Genomic DNA, 17,136 nt, shown 5'->3' on the forward strand with positions numbered 1-17,136 from the left:
TCAGAAGAATTAACAGATAGTCCCCAAATTCACCCTAAAAACACAGTGCAATGAAGAAGTGAACCGCAAGACAGTTTATCATGGGACGAGAGAATATTTCACAATAAAAGCCCCTTCATTGTCATTGAAACTACCACCATTCAGTTTCTTGACCAATTAATGGTCCAGCAATCATTCAACGAGAGGCAGGAACACCTGGACAGGTTGCCAGTCCATGACAGGGCAACACACACATACCGAGGAATGTAATCCATTAATCCAACACGAATGTCTTTGGACAGTGGGAGAAAGCTGGAGTAACCGGACGCATAAACAGGGAGAACATGCAAACTCCACACAGAAAGTCCTCCCCCTAGCTGAGGCTTGAACCAGTGACCTTCTTGCCACGATGCCAACGACTACGTCACCTTTATTATGTATAACACAAATAATACTTGGTCAAGTGGACAAATTAACAGAAGCTTTAGGTGGACAAACCAAAAGTGTTTTTCTTGGACTTTTGTAAGAAAGTGTAAAGTGTTGTTTAGTTGGCAGTTTATTCATTCATTATCTGAACCGCTTGGTCTGATGAAGGGGAAGCTGGAGCCTATCCCAGTCTTTTGGGTGAAAGGCAGGGTACACCCTGGACAGCTCATCGCAGGGCCACACAGAGACAAACAACCACTCACACTCACACTCATTCCTAAGGGCAATTAACGATCTAATTAACTAATGGTGGGAGGAAGCTGGAGTACCTGGAGAGAACCCATGCTTACACGGGGAGAACATGCAAACTCCACACAGAAAGGCCACTGTCCAAGCCTTCCCCCAGCCAAGGATTGAACCAGCAACCGTCTTGCTGTGAGACTAACCACGGGGCTAACCACTGTGTGGGGTACAGTACATGTTAGGTTAGCATCTCATCCTGCTCCCTTAACAGGATGCTCTAGTCAAGAAGAGGTTAATTTGCAACTACGGAAACAGCTGAATTTTAACCCAGTCAGGCTTTTTTCTTGAACTAAGTTAATGATTGTTTTTCCACAGAAAATGATAGTCATTGAACACAACACCATGTCTGTTAGTGCTTGCTGGGGCCTCTAATATTCGACCCTGAAATATCGTTAGCAGGCGTCCTGTTTTAACCAGATAACAGGTGGGAGGACAGAAGAATGAGGAAACAAGGATCACATACCTGAAATGACCCTTTTCAACCAGAGTTTACAAAGAATAGATGAAACCTGGCTATAAAGGCTAGAAGTGCTGCTTTCAAGCCAGCAGATATCCTGGATGGACATTTCCAAAACATCCAGGAAAATTGCTGACACAATCGTCAACCAAACAACAGCGTGACACTGAAAACTGCAAAACAACCACTTGTCTTTCTATCTGACTCATTTTAATCTACTCACCACCACCACATTTTAGACCTGAGTGTTTCGTGCTTACTCACGATTTTCCTCCCCATTCATAATTAAAAGCTCATCACACACTTCAGAATTGAATTTCTGAAGGTCTTACGGAAATAAAAAGCCCGGTCAGAAATAATCAAGACGGTAAAAGACTGTGTTAGAACCTGAGACGGGTTCGCTGACTCTAAAAATAAGCCATCAATATCTCTGATGAGCGGGAAAAAAAGGAAATTATTTATATAATCAAGCCTTTGAGGGAGTTTTTGTTCACCAGACTTTCTTGATTTTGTCAAAGGTTTTATAACCTTCAAAGATAATGAAGCTTCATCACATACTTCTTACTAGAAACTACTCAGCAAAGCTCAATCATTTATTCTTCCTTGCAGATGAACTCTATATTTGAACCAAAACTGATCACAGAGCATCTCAGGGTTAAAACTAGACATGAATTATTTATCATTTAATGTACAGGCAGAAACAACAACCCGCATGTCCCACATGTTCCTTTAAACGCTGAGCGATGCATACCGACTGACCAGTCTATGACACAGGCAACAAAAATCAAACATTTCTGATTATGGTTTTGGTAATGAATGTAGATCTTGTTCAGATGCAGGATAAACATCTATGACTAAAGAAATCAGGTCTTTAGAACAAGTTCACAAAAAAAAGGGAACTTGCATGTTTCTGTGAGTTGGTTGGAAACTATGGTCATCATTGAATGAAATGAAATGAATGAAATGAAAAATACTTTATTAATCCCCAAAGGGAAATTCAATATTGTAGTATATAATAATTAATTTGAGGAGGTCTTGTTCCGGAGGCTGATGGCTGCTGGCAGGAATGATCTTCTGTATCTTTTAGTCTTACATCGGACCTGAAGAAGCCTCTCACTGAACACACTTTGTTGGGTTGGTCATTGGTAATTGGGTGCTCATATGTAAACTTTTCTCATCTTTTGTCAAAATCTTCATTTTCAAATCTAATACTTTAAAAAAAGGTATTATTTGTAAATATCACTGAGATGTGTTTTCCAAAAGTTCAGGGATCAGGTCAAATTAAACATAAAATACAAAGTTAATCCTACATTTCTGTGGGCATCTGAAATCATTTGCATATTTACATATTTTCAAAATGAATTAAATAATATAGGGATAATTAAAGTATTTTCCATGTTTTACAAACTGAATTTTGTTATTTAATGAAAACTGAATGGAAAATAATGGTTTAAGCCAAGTGGTCCACTGCTGAAAAACACGTTAATGTCACATTATGTATTACGTACAGTATGTATGTACAGTCGTCCTCAGATGTATTCAAACGCTTTCATTAAAGAAAAGGCTGAATTTACAACAGTCACTGAAATAACTGGAGACGAAAAAAGGAATAATAACTAGAAATTTGGAAAAGACATAATTTATTGATATAAGACACTGTTTTTTTTTTTTCATTTTCTGAGTTGAAGAAAAAAAAAAAAATCAGTCCAGGATGAATTAAAGTATTATTAAGCTGAACAGTGGGACAAAATACCTGTCAACAGGTGCAGAAGTCTGACTGAGAGGAACAGAAAACACCTGACTGGAGCGGAAACATTATAGGATCATTCAACAAAATAATGTAACATATATTATTTTATCTTTTTTAAAATGTTTAAAAAAAATATTTCTATTTAAACAGAATTTAAAAAGAATGGTATTATTTTCAATAAATTTTTATTTATTATTAATTTAGTCAGTTTCAACTTATTTCATAGGCAGCTGTTTTGCTCCTTCTGTAATGGGAGGGGATGAATACATTTTAGGACAAATGTATGTAAAAATGCTCACGAAATATGAAAACAATATTAGTGTAATGGATCAATTTCAAGTCCATGCCTGATCACATATTTTGAGTGTTGAAAAGTGGCAGAAGAATAAAAAAAAAAAAAAGTGTCTTTCACCCAGGAAGCTATGATTCGTCCTTGTTTTTGATGGGTGTGGACTCCTGGTAGAGTAATGAATAGGTCTGGATGTGCGGGCTTTGCCCCCTCGGACCCACCCATTGCACCGGCTCTGTATCCATTGCTCCATTCAGAGACACCACAGTGGCCATGTGCACACTCAGGATGGGGGATTGGATCAAAGTCAAGACTAGATGCAATCTGTTGATTTTCCTTATCAAGGCTATTTATCATGAATTGGCTCCAACTGATGTGTCTGTAAAGCTCCATGTGTTGTGAAGTGGCGATATATAAAGCTTAACTAAACTGAATAGTTCAAAAGGTGGAGAAGGATATGACACCCATCATGTACGTCAAAAGTGTCAAAGTCCAGTAGACCTCTTCAAATTTGACCTTTTTCAGCAAACTGATAATTTTTCCCGTTCTCCAATGTCTAAATTAACTAAATATACCAGTTATTTTGATCTTGGACGTTGGCTATGCCTGCCTCAAGAGCCATATAGTTTTATTGCTGACGTTCTTTCAAAAACAATGCAAAATTCAGGATATTATGTCCTTGTTTTCATTGTAGCTTCCCAGAGGTTGGTGCTATAGCATTGAAAGTTGTACCAAATGAAAGCTAATAAAAGGTTCTTGCATGTGGTTGGTATCACATGAACACCTGTGTAAATTTGAACTAATTTTAATGCACAAGCACAGTCAAACATTCATATTTTTATGCTATGAATGACATCAAATGACACATAACTTTATCTCAAAATTGTTACTTTTAATGCAGATACATCGCATCTTTTCACTAATTATGTTTTATCTCTTTATTTCAGATTGTCAGTGAAGAATCCAGTGAAAATTTACACAGGTGTTGATGTGTTACCAGCCATATGCAAGAACCTTTTATTAGCTTTCATTTGGTACAACTTCCCATGCTATAGCATCAACCTCTGGGAAGCTACAATGAAAACAAGGACATAATATCCCGAATTTTGCATTGTTTTTGAACAACGTCACAATAAAACTATATGGCTCTTGAGGCAGGCATAGCCAAGGTCCAAGATCCAAATAACTGGTATATTTAGTTTATTTAGACATTGGAGAATAGGAAAAATATTAGTTTGCATACGTTTGATGAAAAAGGTAAAATTTGAAGAGGTCTAAAGTCCAGCCCTCGAGGTTCAGGGATGGACCCACAGAGCTATTGCATGGATCCATGACCAAACTGTTAAATCCAGGAGTTTATAAAAGGGCTTCACATGAAGGGTGTGAAGTCAACAGACACAAGATCACCTGCCTCATGAATTTACTCCAGTTGGAGATTATTAGCAGAGCACCCAGCACGATGGGAGTGTTTTAGTAGGATGTTAAATCAAGCTGAGTTAAGAGTTTTTCCACTTGTGTCCAAATTGAATTAATAATTTATGAACAAGCTGATCGCCAACATGAGCCGTCAAAGCTCGGGCATGATCTATTACATCCTTTTGTGTGCATTTGTGATTAATGCGCTTTAACACCCACCCCTCACATAAAATGCTCGGGCAAAGGCCTGCTTGTTAAAAAAAAAAAAAAAAAAAAAAAAAAAGAAAAGCATTGTACACACAGCTGTGCCTCTTCGTGTACCCGCCTCAACCTGCTGCCACGACACGACCCTTTTCATCTGAAGGCTCTGCTGTGGGTTTCTGCTGTCGTGCAGGACCGCTGGAGTCTTTCACAATCAAGAGCGAGCCCATGCACTTCAAATGGGCGACACTGCAAAGAAAACAAGCAGCTCGCACATGTGTGTGTGTGTTTGTGTGTGTGTGTGTGTGTGTGTGTTTCTTTGCTCAGGGATCTGCTTTGTCTCAGCAATCACTCACGCTCGAGTGATGTGTGCCTGGAGGCACATATGCATATTTCAAAAGGTTCAAATACAGGTAGAAAACTAAAAGGTGGGAGGTGTGTGTGTGTGTGTGTGGGGGGGGGGGTTCTTTGCATAAATGTGTTATAAGTCCTAATTACTAGCAAATCCATCAATTCTTTGCAGACAGAGGGGGTAATTTTCATCTGAGCAAACTTTTGATGCATGTTTTTTCCTTCATGGTGGCGACTCACCTTTTTAATTTAGCACTACCTCCCAGTTTAAAAGCTGGGACACTTCCCACCAGCAGACTCCTGGGGAGCAGTCTGGGTGGTCCTGAGGTCCTGGCTCCTGTCTCTCCACATGCTGGGAGACAATGGCACCATGTCCTCACACACATTAACACACACACACACACACACACACCTCTGGCTTTCCCCTGCCCCCCTTCCCACAGCAGCTCTATACTGTAGCGTTAAAGCGGAAAAGTTGTTTTAGCAGATTTTCTGCATATTTACTCATTTCTTTATCGTCTCCCAGGGATTTGTGAATCAAACATGAAGCAGCATTTAAAACTAAATGTAGGAAAGTTGAAACTCACCGGTGAACAAGCAGAGCAGGAGCATCTTCCACCTCCCCTCCTGCGCCCTCCACCTCCTCCGGGGTTCCTCCATTCTCCTCCTTTCCACCCTGAAATGATCTTTCTGAAGAAATGTCGCGTGTCTCCTCGGCTTTCAGTTGTCACATATTTGTCTCTTTCTGAGACACTTCCTCCCTGCACACCAGCAGCACCAGCAGCTCCTCCAAACTTGGTTTGTTTCAGAAGCGTTTTATTTTTTCCTCCACGTGCGCGCGTCGTTTTCTGCTCCCACACCTCCGACAGACCGCTGGGGCTTTTATTCCCTTCCCCTGTCCTCCCCCCAGCCTCCCTCCGTTTGTTTAACTCGCCCTGTTGAGTTTCCACCACTAATCAATGAAAACTAAAAGTCAGAAACAAATCTGAGAGCAACTTCCGGTTGTTACTTTCAAAATAAGACAGTCACCTTTTCTCAATAAACCAAACTTTTCATTTATTAGATTTATTCCCCTTATTTTACTTACAATATCAATCTATAAATCACATTTTAACATATATCTTTCGCGCGTTTAAAAGCTATTCTCTACTTAATGTATGGGTGAGGATGTATATTTGCAAACTAGACCCTCAATAGGTGTTACTGAGTCATCCTACCACCCACAGAAGAATAAATACATATATGATAAGATCAATTACATACATATAAAGATCAAATAAATACAGTAGTCTAGAATAGATCTATTATATAAATATAGCAAATAGTTGATAAAATAGGTTAAACACTTTCAAATAAAAAAAAAGGCTGATAAACAGATTAGCTTCACTGTATATGTCTAGACGTAAAATATTTGATGGGAAATGTTGCAGTTTTGCTTTGTTTTATAATTATGATGTAAAAGGTATATTTACTATTACATTAAAATACACGTATTTAACACGTGGGAAAACATGATTGTTTTTGGAAAATATTACCCTTGAAAATATAAAATTATATTTTCTAAAGCTTTCCTGACACATAATTTAGTTGTACAAAGATGACAGTAGTGCCACCAACCAGCCTGGTGGTTAATAAAATAAAATAAAATAAAATAAAATTTTTGGGGGTTTTTTGGAAATTATTTTTTATTTAATGTTTTATTCATTGGCATTTTTTGAGAACAATTTTCTACTATAACACTAAACAGTTTATACATTTATGGTCCAGTTTTACTTAACTATATATTTTATTATTTCTTATTTTTATTTGAATGGGTTATTAACAAGTTGGCATAAGTTCACATAGCTGTATGGACAGTCTAACAATTTGTCATTAAATGTCTTTATTTTCTCCTGAACGCTTTTATCCCTTCCTTTTGTTGTTTCTTTATTGCAACAGGCTTTGGTATGGAGCCAGTTATTAAACACAGCAGTAAATTTACTTAATCCTTTTAAACGTAGGTTTACAAACTACTTTATGCAAAAAAATACATTTAAAAAAGAAGAAAGAACATGAAAGAAACCTATGACAACTATGTAAAAATGTCAAAACGCTGTAAAACACAGGAAGAATCAACACAATGCAGAACAGTTTGCTTATTGTGATGAATATCTTCACCTTTTTGTTGGTTCTGCTTTAGTTTTGAAAGCAGTGTTCCGGTGTAGTCCTGCAAAAGCTTTTTGAGCTTCACAATCAGAGTTTAAGGGGGAAAGAGGGTTTCTACGTACGTGCAAACGTGCGTGCAATCCCTGCGGTGACATCACGACTCCACACCGTAATGACCCAGGGATTCATGACATCTGGCAACACGTTTAACAAGAAAACAGTCAACTTTCAGAAAAAATCATCCCTGCGTCACAGTTATCATGTCCAAACCCATCAAACAGAGACAAGGAGAGGATGCACGTGATTACATTAGAGAGTTTCCTTATCGCTCTACGTCTAATTCAAGATAAGCAGTGATTTATGTTTAAAAGTCCTTTTTTTTAACGCAGGACTCCTGTTTCTTGAATGTTCCCAACCCAAAAAAACCCAGTATGAGTGATTATATCAAAATCAATCCAAATAGATGCTAAAACTCAGGTCACTGCAAATTACAAGGAAATAAGTCCTAAATGAATGAAGTATCAGAACCACGCAGCTATACTTGACCCAGATCCGCATATTTGCCAAATCTGGCAACTATTAAGCTTCATTAATGTCTCCACTTTAGGTGAGAGTTCACGCAATGTAACAACCAGTTAAGACCCTGAATGCAACAGCTTGCTCAAAGACGATTTAAGCTGAGACAGAAAACTTTACTTGACCAAACAACCAGCATACATTTAGATACAGATGCTGGCAAAGAAGAGTCGCTTGGTTTGATCTGTCTTAGAAGGACAAATCAAGATTTACTGGATGAGAGAACATCCAGAGCTGCTACTGGCCCATTTCATCCTGTTATCTGGATGTATTTTTCATCTTTAATGCAACATAAAGATTTGACATTTTTTATTTATTATATAACATTAAAAGGACGTCCTCTCTCATCTCAGCAGGGGCCCCTCAGCCCCCTCATACTGCCCTCTGTTCTGCTTTGATTTGAGTACCTTCATTAAAATAATCATTTTAGAGCAAATTCTGACTCAAAAAGGGTTCATAGCGCGTCATAAGGAACAAATCTGCACACCTTCATGTGAAAAAAATTAGACTTTACTCTATAAAAAGCAAGAATTTATCTAGCTATGAGTCCTGATCTTGAAAGATGTTATGTAAAAATATAATTTTACAAGTAAATTTAAAATATATGGAGATAAATGGTCAATTTTGCCTGGAAAAAAACTTGATTTTACCCTAAAAAGCAAGAATTTATCTACCTATGAGTCCTGATTTTGACAGATATTATGTAAAAATATAACATTACAAGTAAATTTAAAACATATGATGGTAAAAGATAACTTTTTTCCCCACATTGAAACCTGAAACTCCACATTCAGTCATCGGTTCAGATTATTAAACCTGAACATGCTGGAAAACCAGATCCCCTTTGATATAATTTCAACAAACTCTTTTCTAAAAGCTAAACTAAAGCTGGTTTTAAAAGGAGGGAGAGAGAGAGAAAAGGATGAAGATAATTTAGTTCTCGAAAATGCCACCCACTTTTGAGCAGAGATGATTCATAATGCCTTCCAGATGTTTCTTTTAAGCTGTGATGAAGCGACACGTGAGGCATGTGGAAACAAGCAGGTAGAAAAGGCAGGCTGCATTTTCATGTCAAACATTACTGATTACATTTCCTGCAACTATTTCTGATTTTTCTGCCAGTTTCAAACACAAGAAAAGAAATCAAAGACAAGTTTAAGTCCATAAACTACACATCTCTGCTCAGAGCAGACATATTATGTTATTATGCAGATTACAGAGATGGCCAATCCTCTTCTTAACCATCTATAATTACAGGATAATGATTTCCTTTGTGCTGCATGGTAGGAGATTGTCCTCCACATGGACTCGTGCTTTTAGTGACATTGCTGTCGTCCAGAAAGTTCAGGAAAGAGATTCTTGATGGTACAAAGAGACTATTGAATGCAACACATCTGACCCTGCATGTTTTATTCCTGGTTTAACAGGCATGGATCTGAAAATTACAGGTCGGGTCTGTGTCTCAGTGATTCTAAAATAGCATCTTGCTTTGATTAAAGCCGTTTCATCTGCACAACAGTCTGCTTCAGTCTGGTTGACGTCAATATGTCCAGCTAATGCACAACCTCGAATTTAGTTTTGCTTTAAATAAATACGACAGAGACGATGTCTACACTATGTGACGTGCTTTTTAAGATATTCTGTTGCATCCATCTGCCATGACCTAAAAGTGAGACTATGGTGTAACAGAGCTGCAGTGTTTTCAGCAAATCATATGAGACTCATTATAAATGCAGGCCCAGATGGGGGTTTAAAGGATACAGGGCTCTTAGAGGTAACCAGCTGCTCTCTGTGGCCCTCCTGTGGTCTAATCTGACCAGAACTTTCTGAAATGGTTAGAGACTTTGCACAAATGAGAATGGATGAAAAAAAAGTACCATCTAGTGGGCGAAATTAGATTTGCACAAGCATGTTCATGCTGAACAGTGCCCCCTAGTGGTCAGCAGGATGAAGGCAAGTTGAAGGATTTATTGGGTTATGAGAGTTTTTGGAGCATTTTTACCTAAAATATGGAGTCTAAAAAGGAAGAGTCCACTGCACATGTGAACACAAACAGCGTAGACATCAAATACCTGAATACACTCACATTACTTAGATGTTTTCTGCTATTAACCAAGTAGGTCATCTGGATGAGACGTAAGCTGATGTTTGGTTAAAAAGAGCTTTATTTTTTTATTGTTTAACACCTAACCCAGAGAGTAAGGGAAATAAGTTTAATAATATTATTATCTAAATGCTTTATCTTTTCCTTTGACAAAATGTAGAAAGTTAAAATAAACGAGTCAACTTGTGTTGACTGTGATATAAAACTAGTCCAGGCTTTCATCATTAGTTGGCTTCACGACTGTAACAATGTCTTTACGGGTCCTTATAAAAAATCTATTCGATACCTGCAGCTAATTCAGAACTCTGCTGCTGGAGTCTTCACTGAAACCAAGAAACTGGACCACATCCGTCCAGTTCTGAGGTCTTAACACTGGCTGCCTGTCCATCAAAGGATAAACTTTAAGGTTCTGTTGCTGGTTTATAAAGTTCTGAATGGTTTCAGACCAAAGTACATTAGAGATACATTATGAACCTTTCAGATACCTCATGGCATCTGGATCAGTTTTTTTTGTTTTTAATCAGTTATCAGAGTCAATACCCTGTATACCGATCATACCATGTTTCAGAAATTACATTTATTAAATATCACACATTAAACATGATGGGTAAAGTATGGGGTCCCCCTTCTGAGGGAAAGATGGTACCAAACTGTGGCAAAAATGGTTATTTTGGAGACCTTGCCTGATTTATTAAATCAGAGTTGTCCTTTGCAGACATAATATTTATATATTCATTTGACTGAGGTTTAGAGCAGGGGTATCCAGCTCCAGTCCTCGAATGCCACCATCCTGCTGGTTTTCCATGTATTCCTACTCAGGCACTTGACTCAAATTAATGAGTCATCATACAGAACTTCATAGACTGTTGGATTTATTTCATTTGAGTCAGGTGTGTTGATACACTGAAACCTGCAGGATAGCGGCCCTCGAGAACCGACCTTAGATACCCCTGGTTTAGCGCTCCAGCTGCATCAATCCTAATGGATATTCATATTAATTTTGAGTTTTTTCTTAAGCAAGCCTTAAACTTTTCGATTTGGCTTTGTTTATTTGTCACCAGTAACAAATATACAAATATTTATACACCTTCACGTTACTATGACCCAATGATATTAAAATATACCTTGTTGTTTCAGAGATATAGTGATTTCATTATAAGAATGCAACGTTTAAGCAAAGGCTTAATAAATATGCATAGGACTAATTTTTGGAGGGTGTTTTGGTCATTCCTTCCTACTCCAATTGATTGTGTGAATGTCACATTTTAAAGTAAAATGAAGCATTCAGCTTTGTGTGGATTACTGCTATGAAGCATAGAAAGAGTTAACGCTACAGCAAGTTATAGATCAGTGCATCTTCCCAACTCCAAAGAGAGAAACCACCCGAGACATCAGCTGCACAAGTCAATGTGATGCTTTATTCGTGAACCTAGGACCATATATATATATATAACACTGTATAAATACTCTATATATTCTACTTCCTTCTGTAATCTCAATAAAAAATAATATTAAAAAGCCACATGATTATATTTAACAGGCTGTACAAAAATAAATAAAGTTTGGATATTCTGTACAAAAGGGAAAAAAAGAACACATGAAAAACCAAACAAAGCCTTCGCAGAAGGCAGGAGAGACTTACTTATGAAGTAGTAGCAGGAGACAAGTCCCTCTTTAGGTCTCCACACACCCACACACACACTCTGACATACACACACACACACACTCACTCACACACTCCTCTTTGGTCTTTGACGAGTTCCCTCATTAAAGGCTGTGTGGGAGAGGGCAAGATATGGCTAAAAGACTGAGGCGTTTTTGAGAAACTGGGTGATACAATGTGCCACTGGCAACAAACAAACACAAAAAAAAAAGATGAAGTGCTTCAGGTTTGTGATAAATAAATGTGAACTGAAGTTTGAACATAAAAACTATGAGCTATCTTATTTCCATACCTGATGGGGCGAGCTAGTAGATCATGAGCTATTCTCTTTCTTTATATACTCTGCAAAAACCTCACCCACCCCAAATCTTAATGGTTTGTCCAGCCCAGCTTGGACAAACATACATGCATTTAAAAATGAAAAGGTAATCTCACTCACACACAAGCTTGACATTAGCATGGGGGGCAGCATGCTCTTTCAGTGAAACTGGAATGTCTGTGTGTTTCCCCTTAACAGATCTGACATAGCTGTGCCGCTGATGCTCATATTTGGCCCCAGAATGGATGAAGGGAGTGGGTAAATATTGGTAATTGCAGTCACAATCACTGTGGACTCATCTGTAGCGCTCTAGCTCTGGATGTAAACATGCACCAGCCTCTTTTAGGGGTCTCTGCTGGAAAAGAGAGGCACTTTCAGAAGTTAGAGTCTGCATGCAGTCCTTAGCAGGCACTCTGGTTGCATAGCTCCAGCAGGGGTCGTGGCCGGTCTTTGGGGTCACAGCTGTCGTTGGTTAACGTGTGCCCGTCGTGCCCGATGCAGCGCAGCTGACGCTTGCGGAAACCCCGGCCACAGGTCTTAGAGCATGCCGACCACTCTCCCAGTAGCCAGGAGGGGCATGACTGGGAGGAGCAGGACCGGGAGGCCAAAGGTCGGAGTTCTTCTGGGCAGTCTCTGGATGGACGTCCCTGGGGGTCCAGACACACAACCTCTCTTTGTTGTACACCTCCTCCACAGGGCTGGGAACATGGACCCCACTCCCTCAGGGTCCACTCAGCTCCACCCACCTCCCGGATGGCATTAATTGACTGGCGGCGCCCTCCATTGCTGCTGGAGACTGAAGCGGCGTTGCTTGGTCTAGGAGCAAAGTAGCTATACTTCACCCGAGGCCTCGGGGCCTCGCCTACAGACAACACCTGGATGGTGAGCGGTTCAGGGAGGGGCGCGAAGCTTCTGATGCGCTCCAGGCTGGCAGAGGAGCCGCTGTATCTCAAATGTGCCCCGCGCAGGGCAATATCGGTCTCCATGGTCATCAGTTTGTAATCGCCGTTTAACAGATAAGTTCCATCTTGCCGACGGACTGCCAAGTAGCTGTTATCATGACGACTGTTGCCTGGAGCACGTTGTTTGATGTCCAAGTGGGTGGCACCAGCAGGGATAGTTACAACATCCTGATAACCAGGCCTGAAAGAGAGGAAGTCAGATGACCAACTCTGATAAGAAAATTACTTTGGCGTGTATGAAGTCAAGGTCTGATGGTAAGAGTTTACGACTAAATGGCCTGTTAGATATTTACCTGGCACGTTCCAGGGAGCCGGACACTTTCTTGCAAGTAGATCCATCTCCACCACACACACCACATTTATCAAAACGCTGGTTAGAGCTGATGACGCGATCACATCCAGCCTTTACACACTGGCCTTGCACACAGACTGAGGTGGAATCTGGGCTGCAGGGCGTTCCATCGGCCACCTGGGGACAGCAGAGAGGCAAAAATGTAAATGAATTTTTCCTTGTCAGACTATTATGTAACTGACTCAAAAAGTAAAAGGCTTTAGGGTTGACTGTCTACAAACACACAAGGACTTTGAAAATCACCTTAGATTTGAGGACAAAGAAATATCCAGTTCCTTTTGCCCGGCACACCAGCTTGCAGCGGTCTTTGGGCGAAACTCCAGCATATTTGGGCACCCACTCAACACCTTCGCCTGAACCCAATGATACCTGAGCTGACATGTCGTTGTGGGCCAGACACTGCTCCTCACGGAAGGAGAGACCTTTGAAAAAGGAAGGAGAGATGACATTTACGACACTGACAACACTTAGAAGCAAGACTTTGCCCATCATTTAGATGTGACAACTAATTTCTTACCGTTGGTGTCGGGGCAGGCTTCTGTGTTGCAGGAGCGGTACTGGATCCTTTTACCCTCACAGAATTTCCCTCCATTCTTTGGTAAAGGGTTGTCACAGGCACGATAAGAATATTGCACTCCTCCGCCGCAGGTTCGGGAGCAGTCTCCCCAAGGACCCCACAAACCCCAGCCTCCATTTACAGGAATCTGAGAATTACAGAGATAAATGTTGTGGCATTAAAACAAGCAGGACTCTAACTGATCCAAAAGGAAGTAAAATAGAGTCAGTCTGTGTTTTTGTTGGGGTCTTTGGAAGTCTTGTTCCTACCTGGGATTTAGCGGCTTGACTCTTTGTGAGACACTGTCCAGCCAGGCAATAGCTCTCATTCCCACACGGCGTCCCATCAGCCCAGGGGAAGTTCTTTGTCTGGCACACCAGTAAGCCGTTACTTGTAGTCACAGTGCACCACAGAGCTGCACACATGCTGCTCAGATCAGGGCAATGCTGGGAGTCTTCGCCAAAAGTCAGGCGACACTGATGATCAGCATCATATACCGTTCCTGGCAGGGGCTGGGGGAGCTGCTGAGGCTTGACTGGCTTATCCAGCAGGCACTGGCCGTGGCCATTGTCCAGGAAGGTGGTGACCATGAGAGCGGAGCAGGGAGACCATGGCTGCAGTTGGTCCAGGTTGGACAAGGTGGAAGCCATCATGTGGGAGCCCCAATGGGCGCCATTGACCCCGGAACAGAGCTGGGCATCATCATGAGCCATGTTGAAGACATGACCTGAAGAAGTAGGAGTTCTGTTAGCACTTCAACTACAAATATACATGTGTGATCAAGCATTTTTAAAGATTTGTTTTTGTAATTTCTTACCCAGCTCATGTGCTACTGTAAAAGCTGCCTGCAGTCCATCATCCTCAATGATTGAGCAGCTCCTCTCGGGGTCGCACACTGTACCAACATCGGCCATGCCCAAGGTGTCACATGAATGTGCACCACACAGATCCTAGAGGCAGATGGAGAACAAAATCTTCCTTTATCTCTGCTCTCTTTCTCTGTCTTAACACACCACCTTTCACAGCAAACTTACCGTCCTGGTGAAGAGCACCGCCGTGTCGTAGTGCTCCGGGTGGCGGTCGCTTGGCGGGTTGTGCTGGCGCTGCCACTGACAGAAGTTGCGCAGGGTCATGGCGGCGTTGGATGACACCTGAGGGCCTCGCTCCTCTTCATAAACCACCAGCAGCTTCACCACAGCCAGGGTGATAGAATTGAGGATGCTTGGGTGGCGATAGAGGCGAGATGCCACTGCCATGATGGTCAAGAGGTAAGGTTTAAGCCCTGCACCGTGGAACTCAGCCATAGACTGGTCAGCTACCAGCATTATCTCCAGGTAGCGAGGAGTGGAAACAAAGCGCCTGGTCCTGTGGTGGGCTGAGGAGAGAAATAAGAGGTCAGACTAACTGTGTCTGTTATATTTAATAAAAAAAAATCTTCTCTCAACAAAGGGAATATTACAAAACTAACAGCTATTTATTTCTTCTTAAAAGAAACTAACTGTTGTGACTGAGTCACACCACCTGCAGCTCCTCCTTTTCTGGGTCTAGATTCCTAAAAAATTATCTTCGCGGGTGGAAAATTTGAGAAAGAGGGAGAATGGAGAAAATCCTTTCTGGGAGAATAAACTCAATCGGTGCGACCTGTACCAGGAGGCGAGTTTTCCCACGTCTAGGCGCTGCTGGGCTTAGGCTGTCCCAGTCACTACCCCTCTATCCCCTCCCCTTCCTCCGCCACTCCTCTTTCTTCTCTCCTTTCCTCCCCTTCCCCCTTCTTGGCAGCGCGCTAACAGCGCTGTCAAAAGGTAGCCGAGTCCATTGCGCGTGCTGCGTAAAGCTGGCACACGGACACTTCCAGCTGACAGCAGCTTGGCTCTGAATCCTCACAGAGCTGGTGCTTTGTGTGTTTAAAATTCGCGGGGTTTTTTTTTTTTTTTTCCTTTTAAAGCTACAGAAAGTGTGGATATTCTTCATATGATTCTATAGTTATTCAAGTTGTGCTGCTGTGGGAATATTAGCCCTAAAAAAAGGATGAGTAATAGTGTGTTAATGCGCGCAGAATTACCTGTCTGGTCTGCGTTAGTGGATCCGTGACTGGCCTCTTTCTCCAGATTTTTTGGCACCCTCTCTTCGTCCTCGTTGACCCCGCATTTGAAGCTGCTCTCCTCAGCGAAAGTTGCGCGGCTTCTCCGGCGAATCGTGTGAACATCCTCCTCCTCGGTGCTCAGGAAGTCACTCGAGTTTCGGGGCTGGATGAAGTATTCTTCACCCTGAAAGTAGAATCCGCCCCTCAGTCCGTGGCAGAGGTTGAGCGCCGCAGCTGAGTGCTCCTCTCCGTTTACCGTGCCAGAAAAGAAGCAGCCCGGTTCGGCGCCGCTCTTGGATTCTTGCATCGGTTCGGATTCAGGAGTTCCCACAACGTGGAAGACAAACCCCGGGGCCAAAAAGGTCTGGTCTGGCTCTAGCTGCAAAATCAGCTGCTTGCCAAATACTTCCAACCGGTACACCCTCATCTCTGCCTCTTTCTCCGTTTCTTCTGCAGAGAGAGTTCGCCGCGGTTCGCTTTCGCTGGCAGACCGGGCCGCCGGATCTAATCTGACCGGCACAACGGTGCTTTCCTCCCAGGTGCTCTGCGCCGCGGCGGCGCACAGGACGGCAATAAAACCAATGGAAACGTGGAAAAAAACCATCATTCAACTGTGAAATCCGACAAGTGGAAGAAATGAACTGATAGTCAAGTCTTTACTAAATGAATCCTTGAACGTTTTTTCCACTACGAGCTACAAAACTGAAGTGTTTGAACTTCCACAAAAAACTGTCTCCAAATAATTACGCACGCGTTTACAAATATATATATATATATATATATATATATATATTTTTTTTTTTTAAAGGATCAAATCCAGTGCAAAACTCTTTTTAAAGTTGTGAGCAGGTTTGAATTGTTGCAGAGAAGTCCACTAATGACAACAACATAAAAGTTGGATCTCAGCAGTAAATTCCAACAGGTCGCGCGCTCTCTTTCTGTCTAAAAACTCAGATGTCTCAGTTTCTGGCTCTAGCTGAATTCGGGGCAGGTCTTTTGCTCTGTTGGCCCGTTTTAGTCTGTTCTCTGCTTGCTTGCAGTCAGATCAGAGCCGGTCCCTCCTTTATATCTCCCCAAGCCCCGGGACCACCCCTTTCCTGAGGGCTCTTTGATCTGAAAGAGGCCAAATCCCGTGCGCAACGAGAACGCACCAGCGACCTGGAGAGTTGCCATGATAATCAATCATTGTGGAGGATAGGGAGCT

At 41.5% G+C, this 17,136-nt stretch overlaps 1 protein-coding gene across 1 annotated transcript; it reads right to left on the reverse strand.

Moving 5' to 3' along the window:
• Positions 1–11,297: 11,297 nt before the first annotated feature.
• On the reverse strand, positions 11,298–16,666 carry adamts1 (ADAM metallopeptidase with thrombospondin type 1 motif, 1). Its single transcript, XM_079263987.1, has 8 exons — positions 15,912–16,666; positions 14,884–15,224; positions 14,667–14,799; positions 14,119–14,576; positions 13,811–13,997; positions 13,537–13,715; positions 13,235–13,410; positions 11,298–13,122 (listed from the first exon to the last, which is right to left on the reverse strand). The coding sequence occupies exons 1-8, from the start codon at positions 16,537–16,539 to the stop codon at positions 12,381–12,383; spliced, it is 2,844 nt and encodes a 947-aa protein (XP_079120113.1). The 5' UTR covers positions 16,540–16,666; the 3' UTR covers positions 11,298–12,380.
• Between the last annotated feature and the right edge of the window lie 470 nt (positions 16,667–17,136).

This window comes from Telmatherina bonti (genome assembly GCF_933228915.1).
Source record: "Telmatherina bonti genome assembly, chromosome: 24".
Taxonomy (NCBI): domain Eukaryota; kingdom Metazoa; phylum Chordata; class Actinopteri; order Atheriniformes; family Telmatherinidae; genus Telmatherina; species Telmatherina bonti.

What these genes read in the sequence shown, in the direction of transcription:
- adamts1 (XM_079263987.1), bottom strand. Translation starts at nt 16,539, where the DNA reads ATGATGGTTTTTTTCCACGTTTCCATTGGTTTTATTGCCGTCCTGTGC. An exon ending in CGGTGCTCTTCACCAGGACG is followed by an intron (nt 14,800 to 14,883) that starts GTAAGTTTGCTG and finishes ATCTGCCTCTAG; the next exon opens with GATCTGTGTGGTGCACATTC. An exon ending in GTCAAGCCGCTAAATCCCAG is followed by an intron (nt 13,998 to 14,118) that starts GTAGGAACAAGA and finishes TGTAATTCTCAG; the next exon opens with ATTCCTGTAAATGGAGGCTG.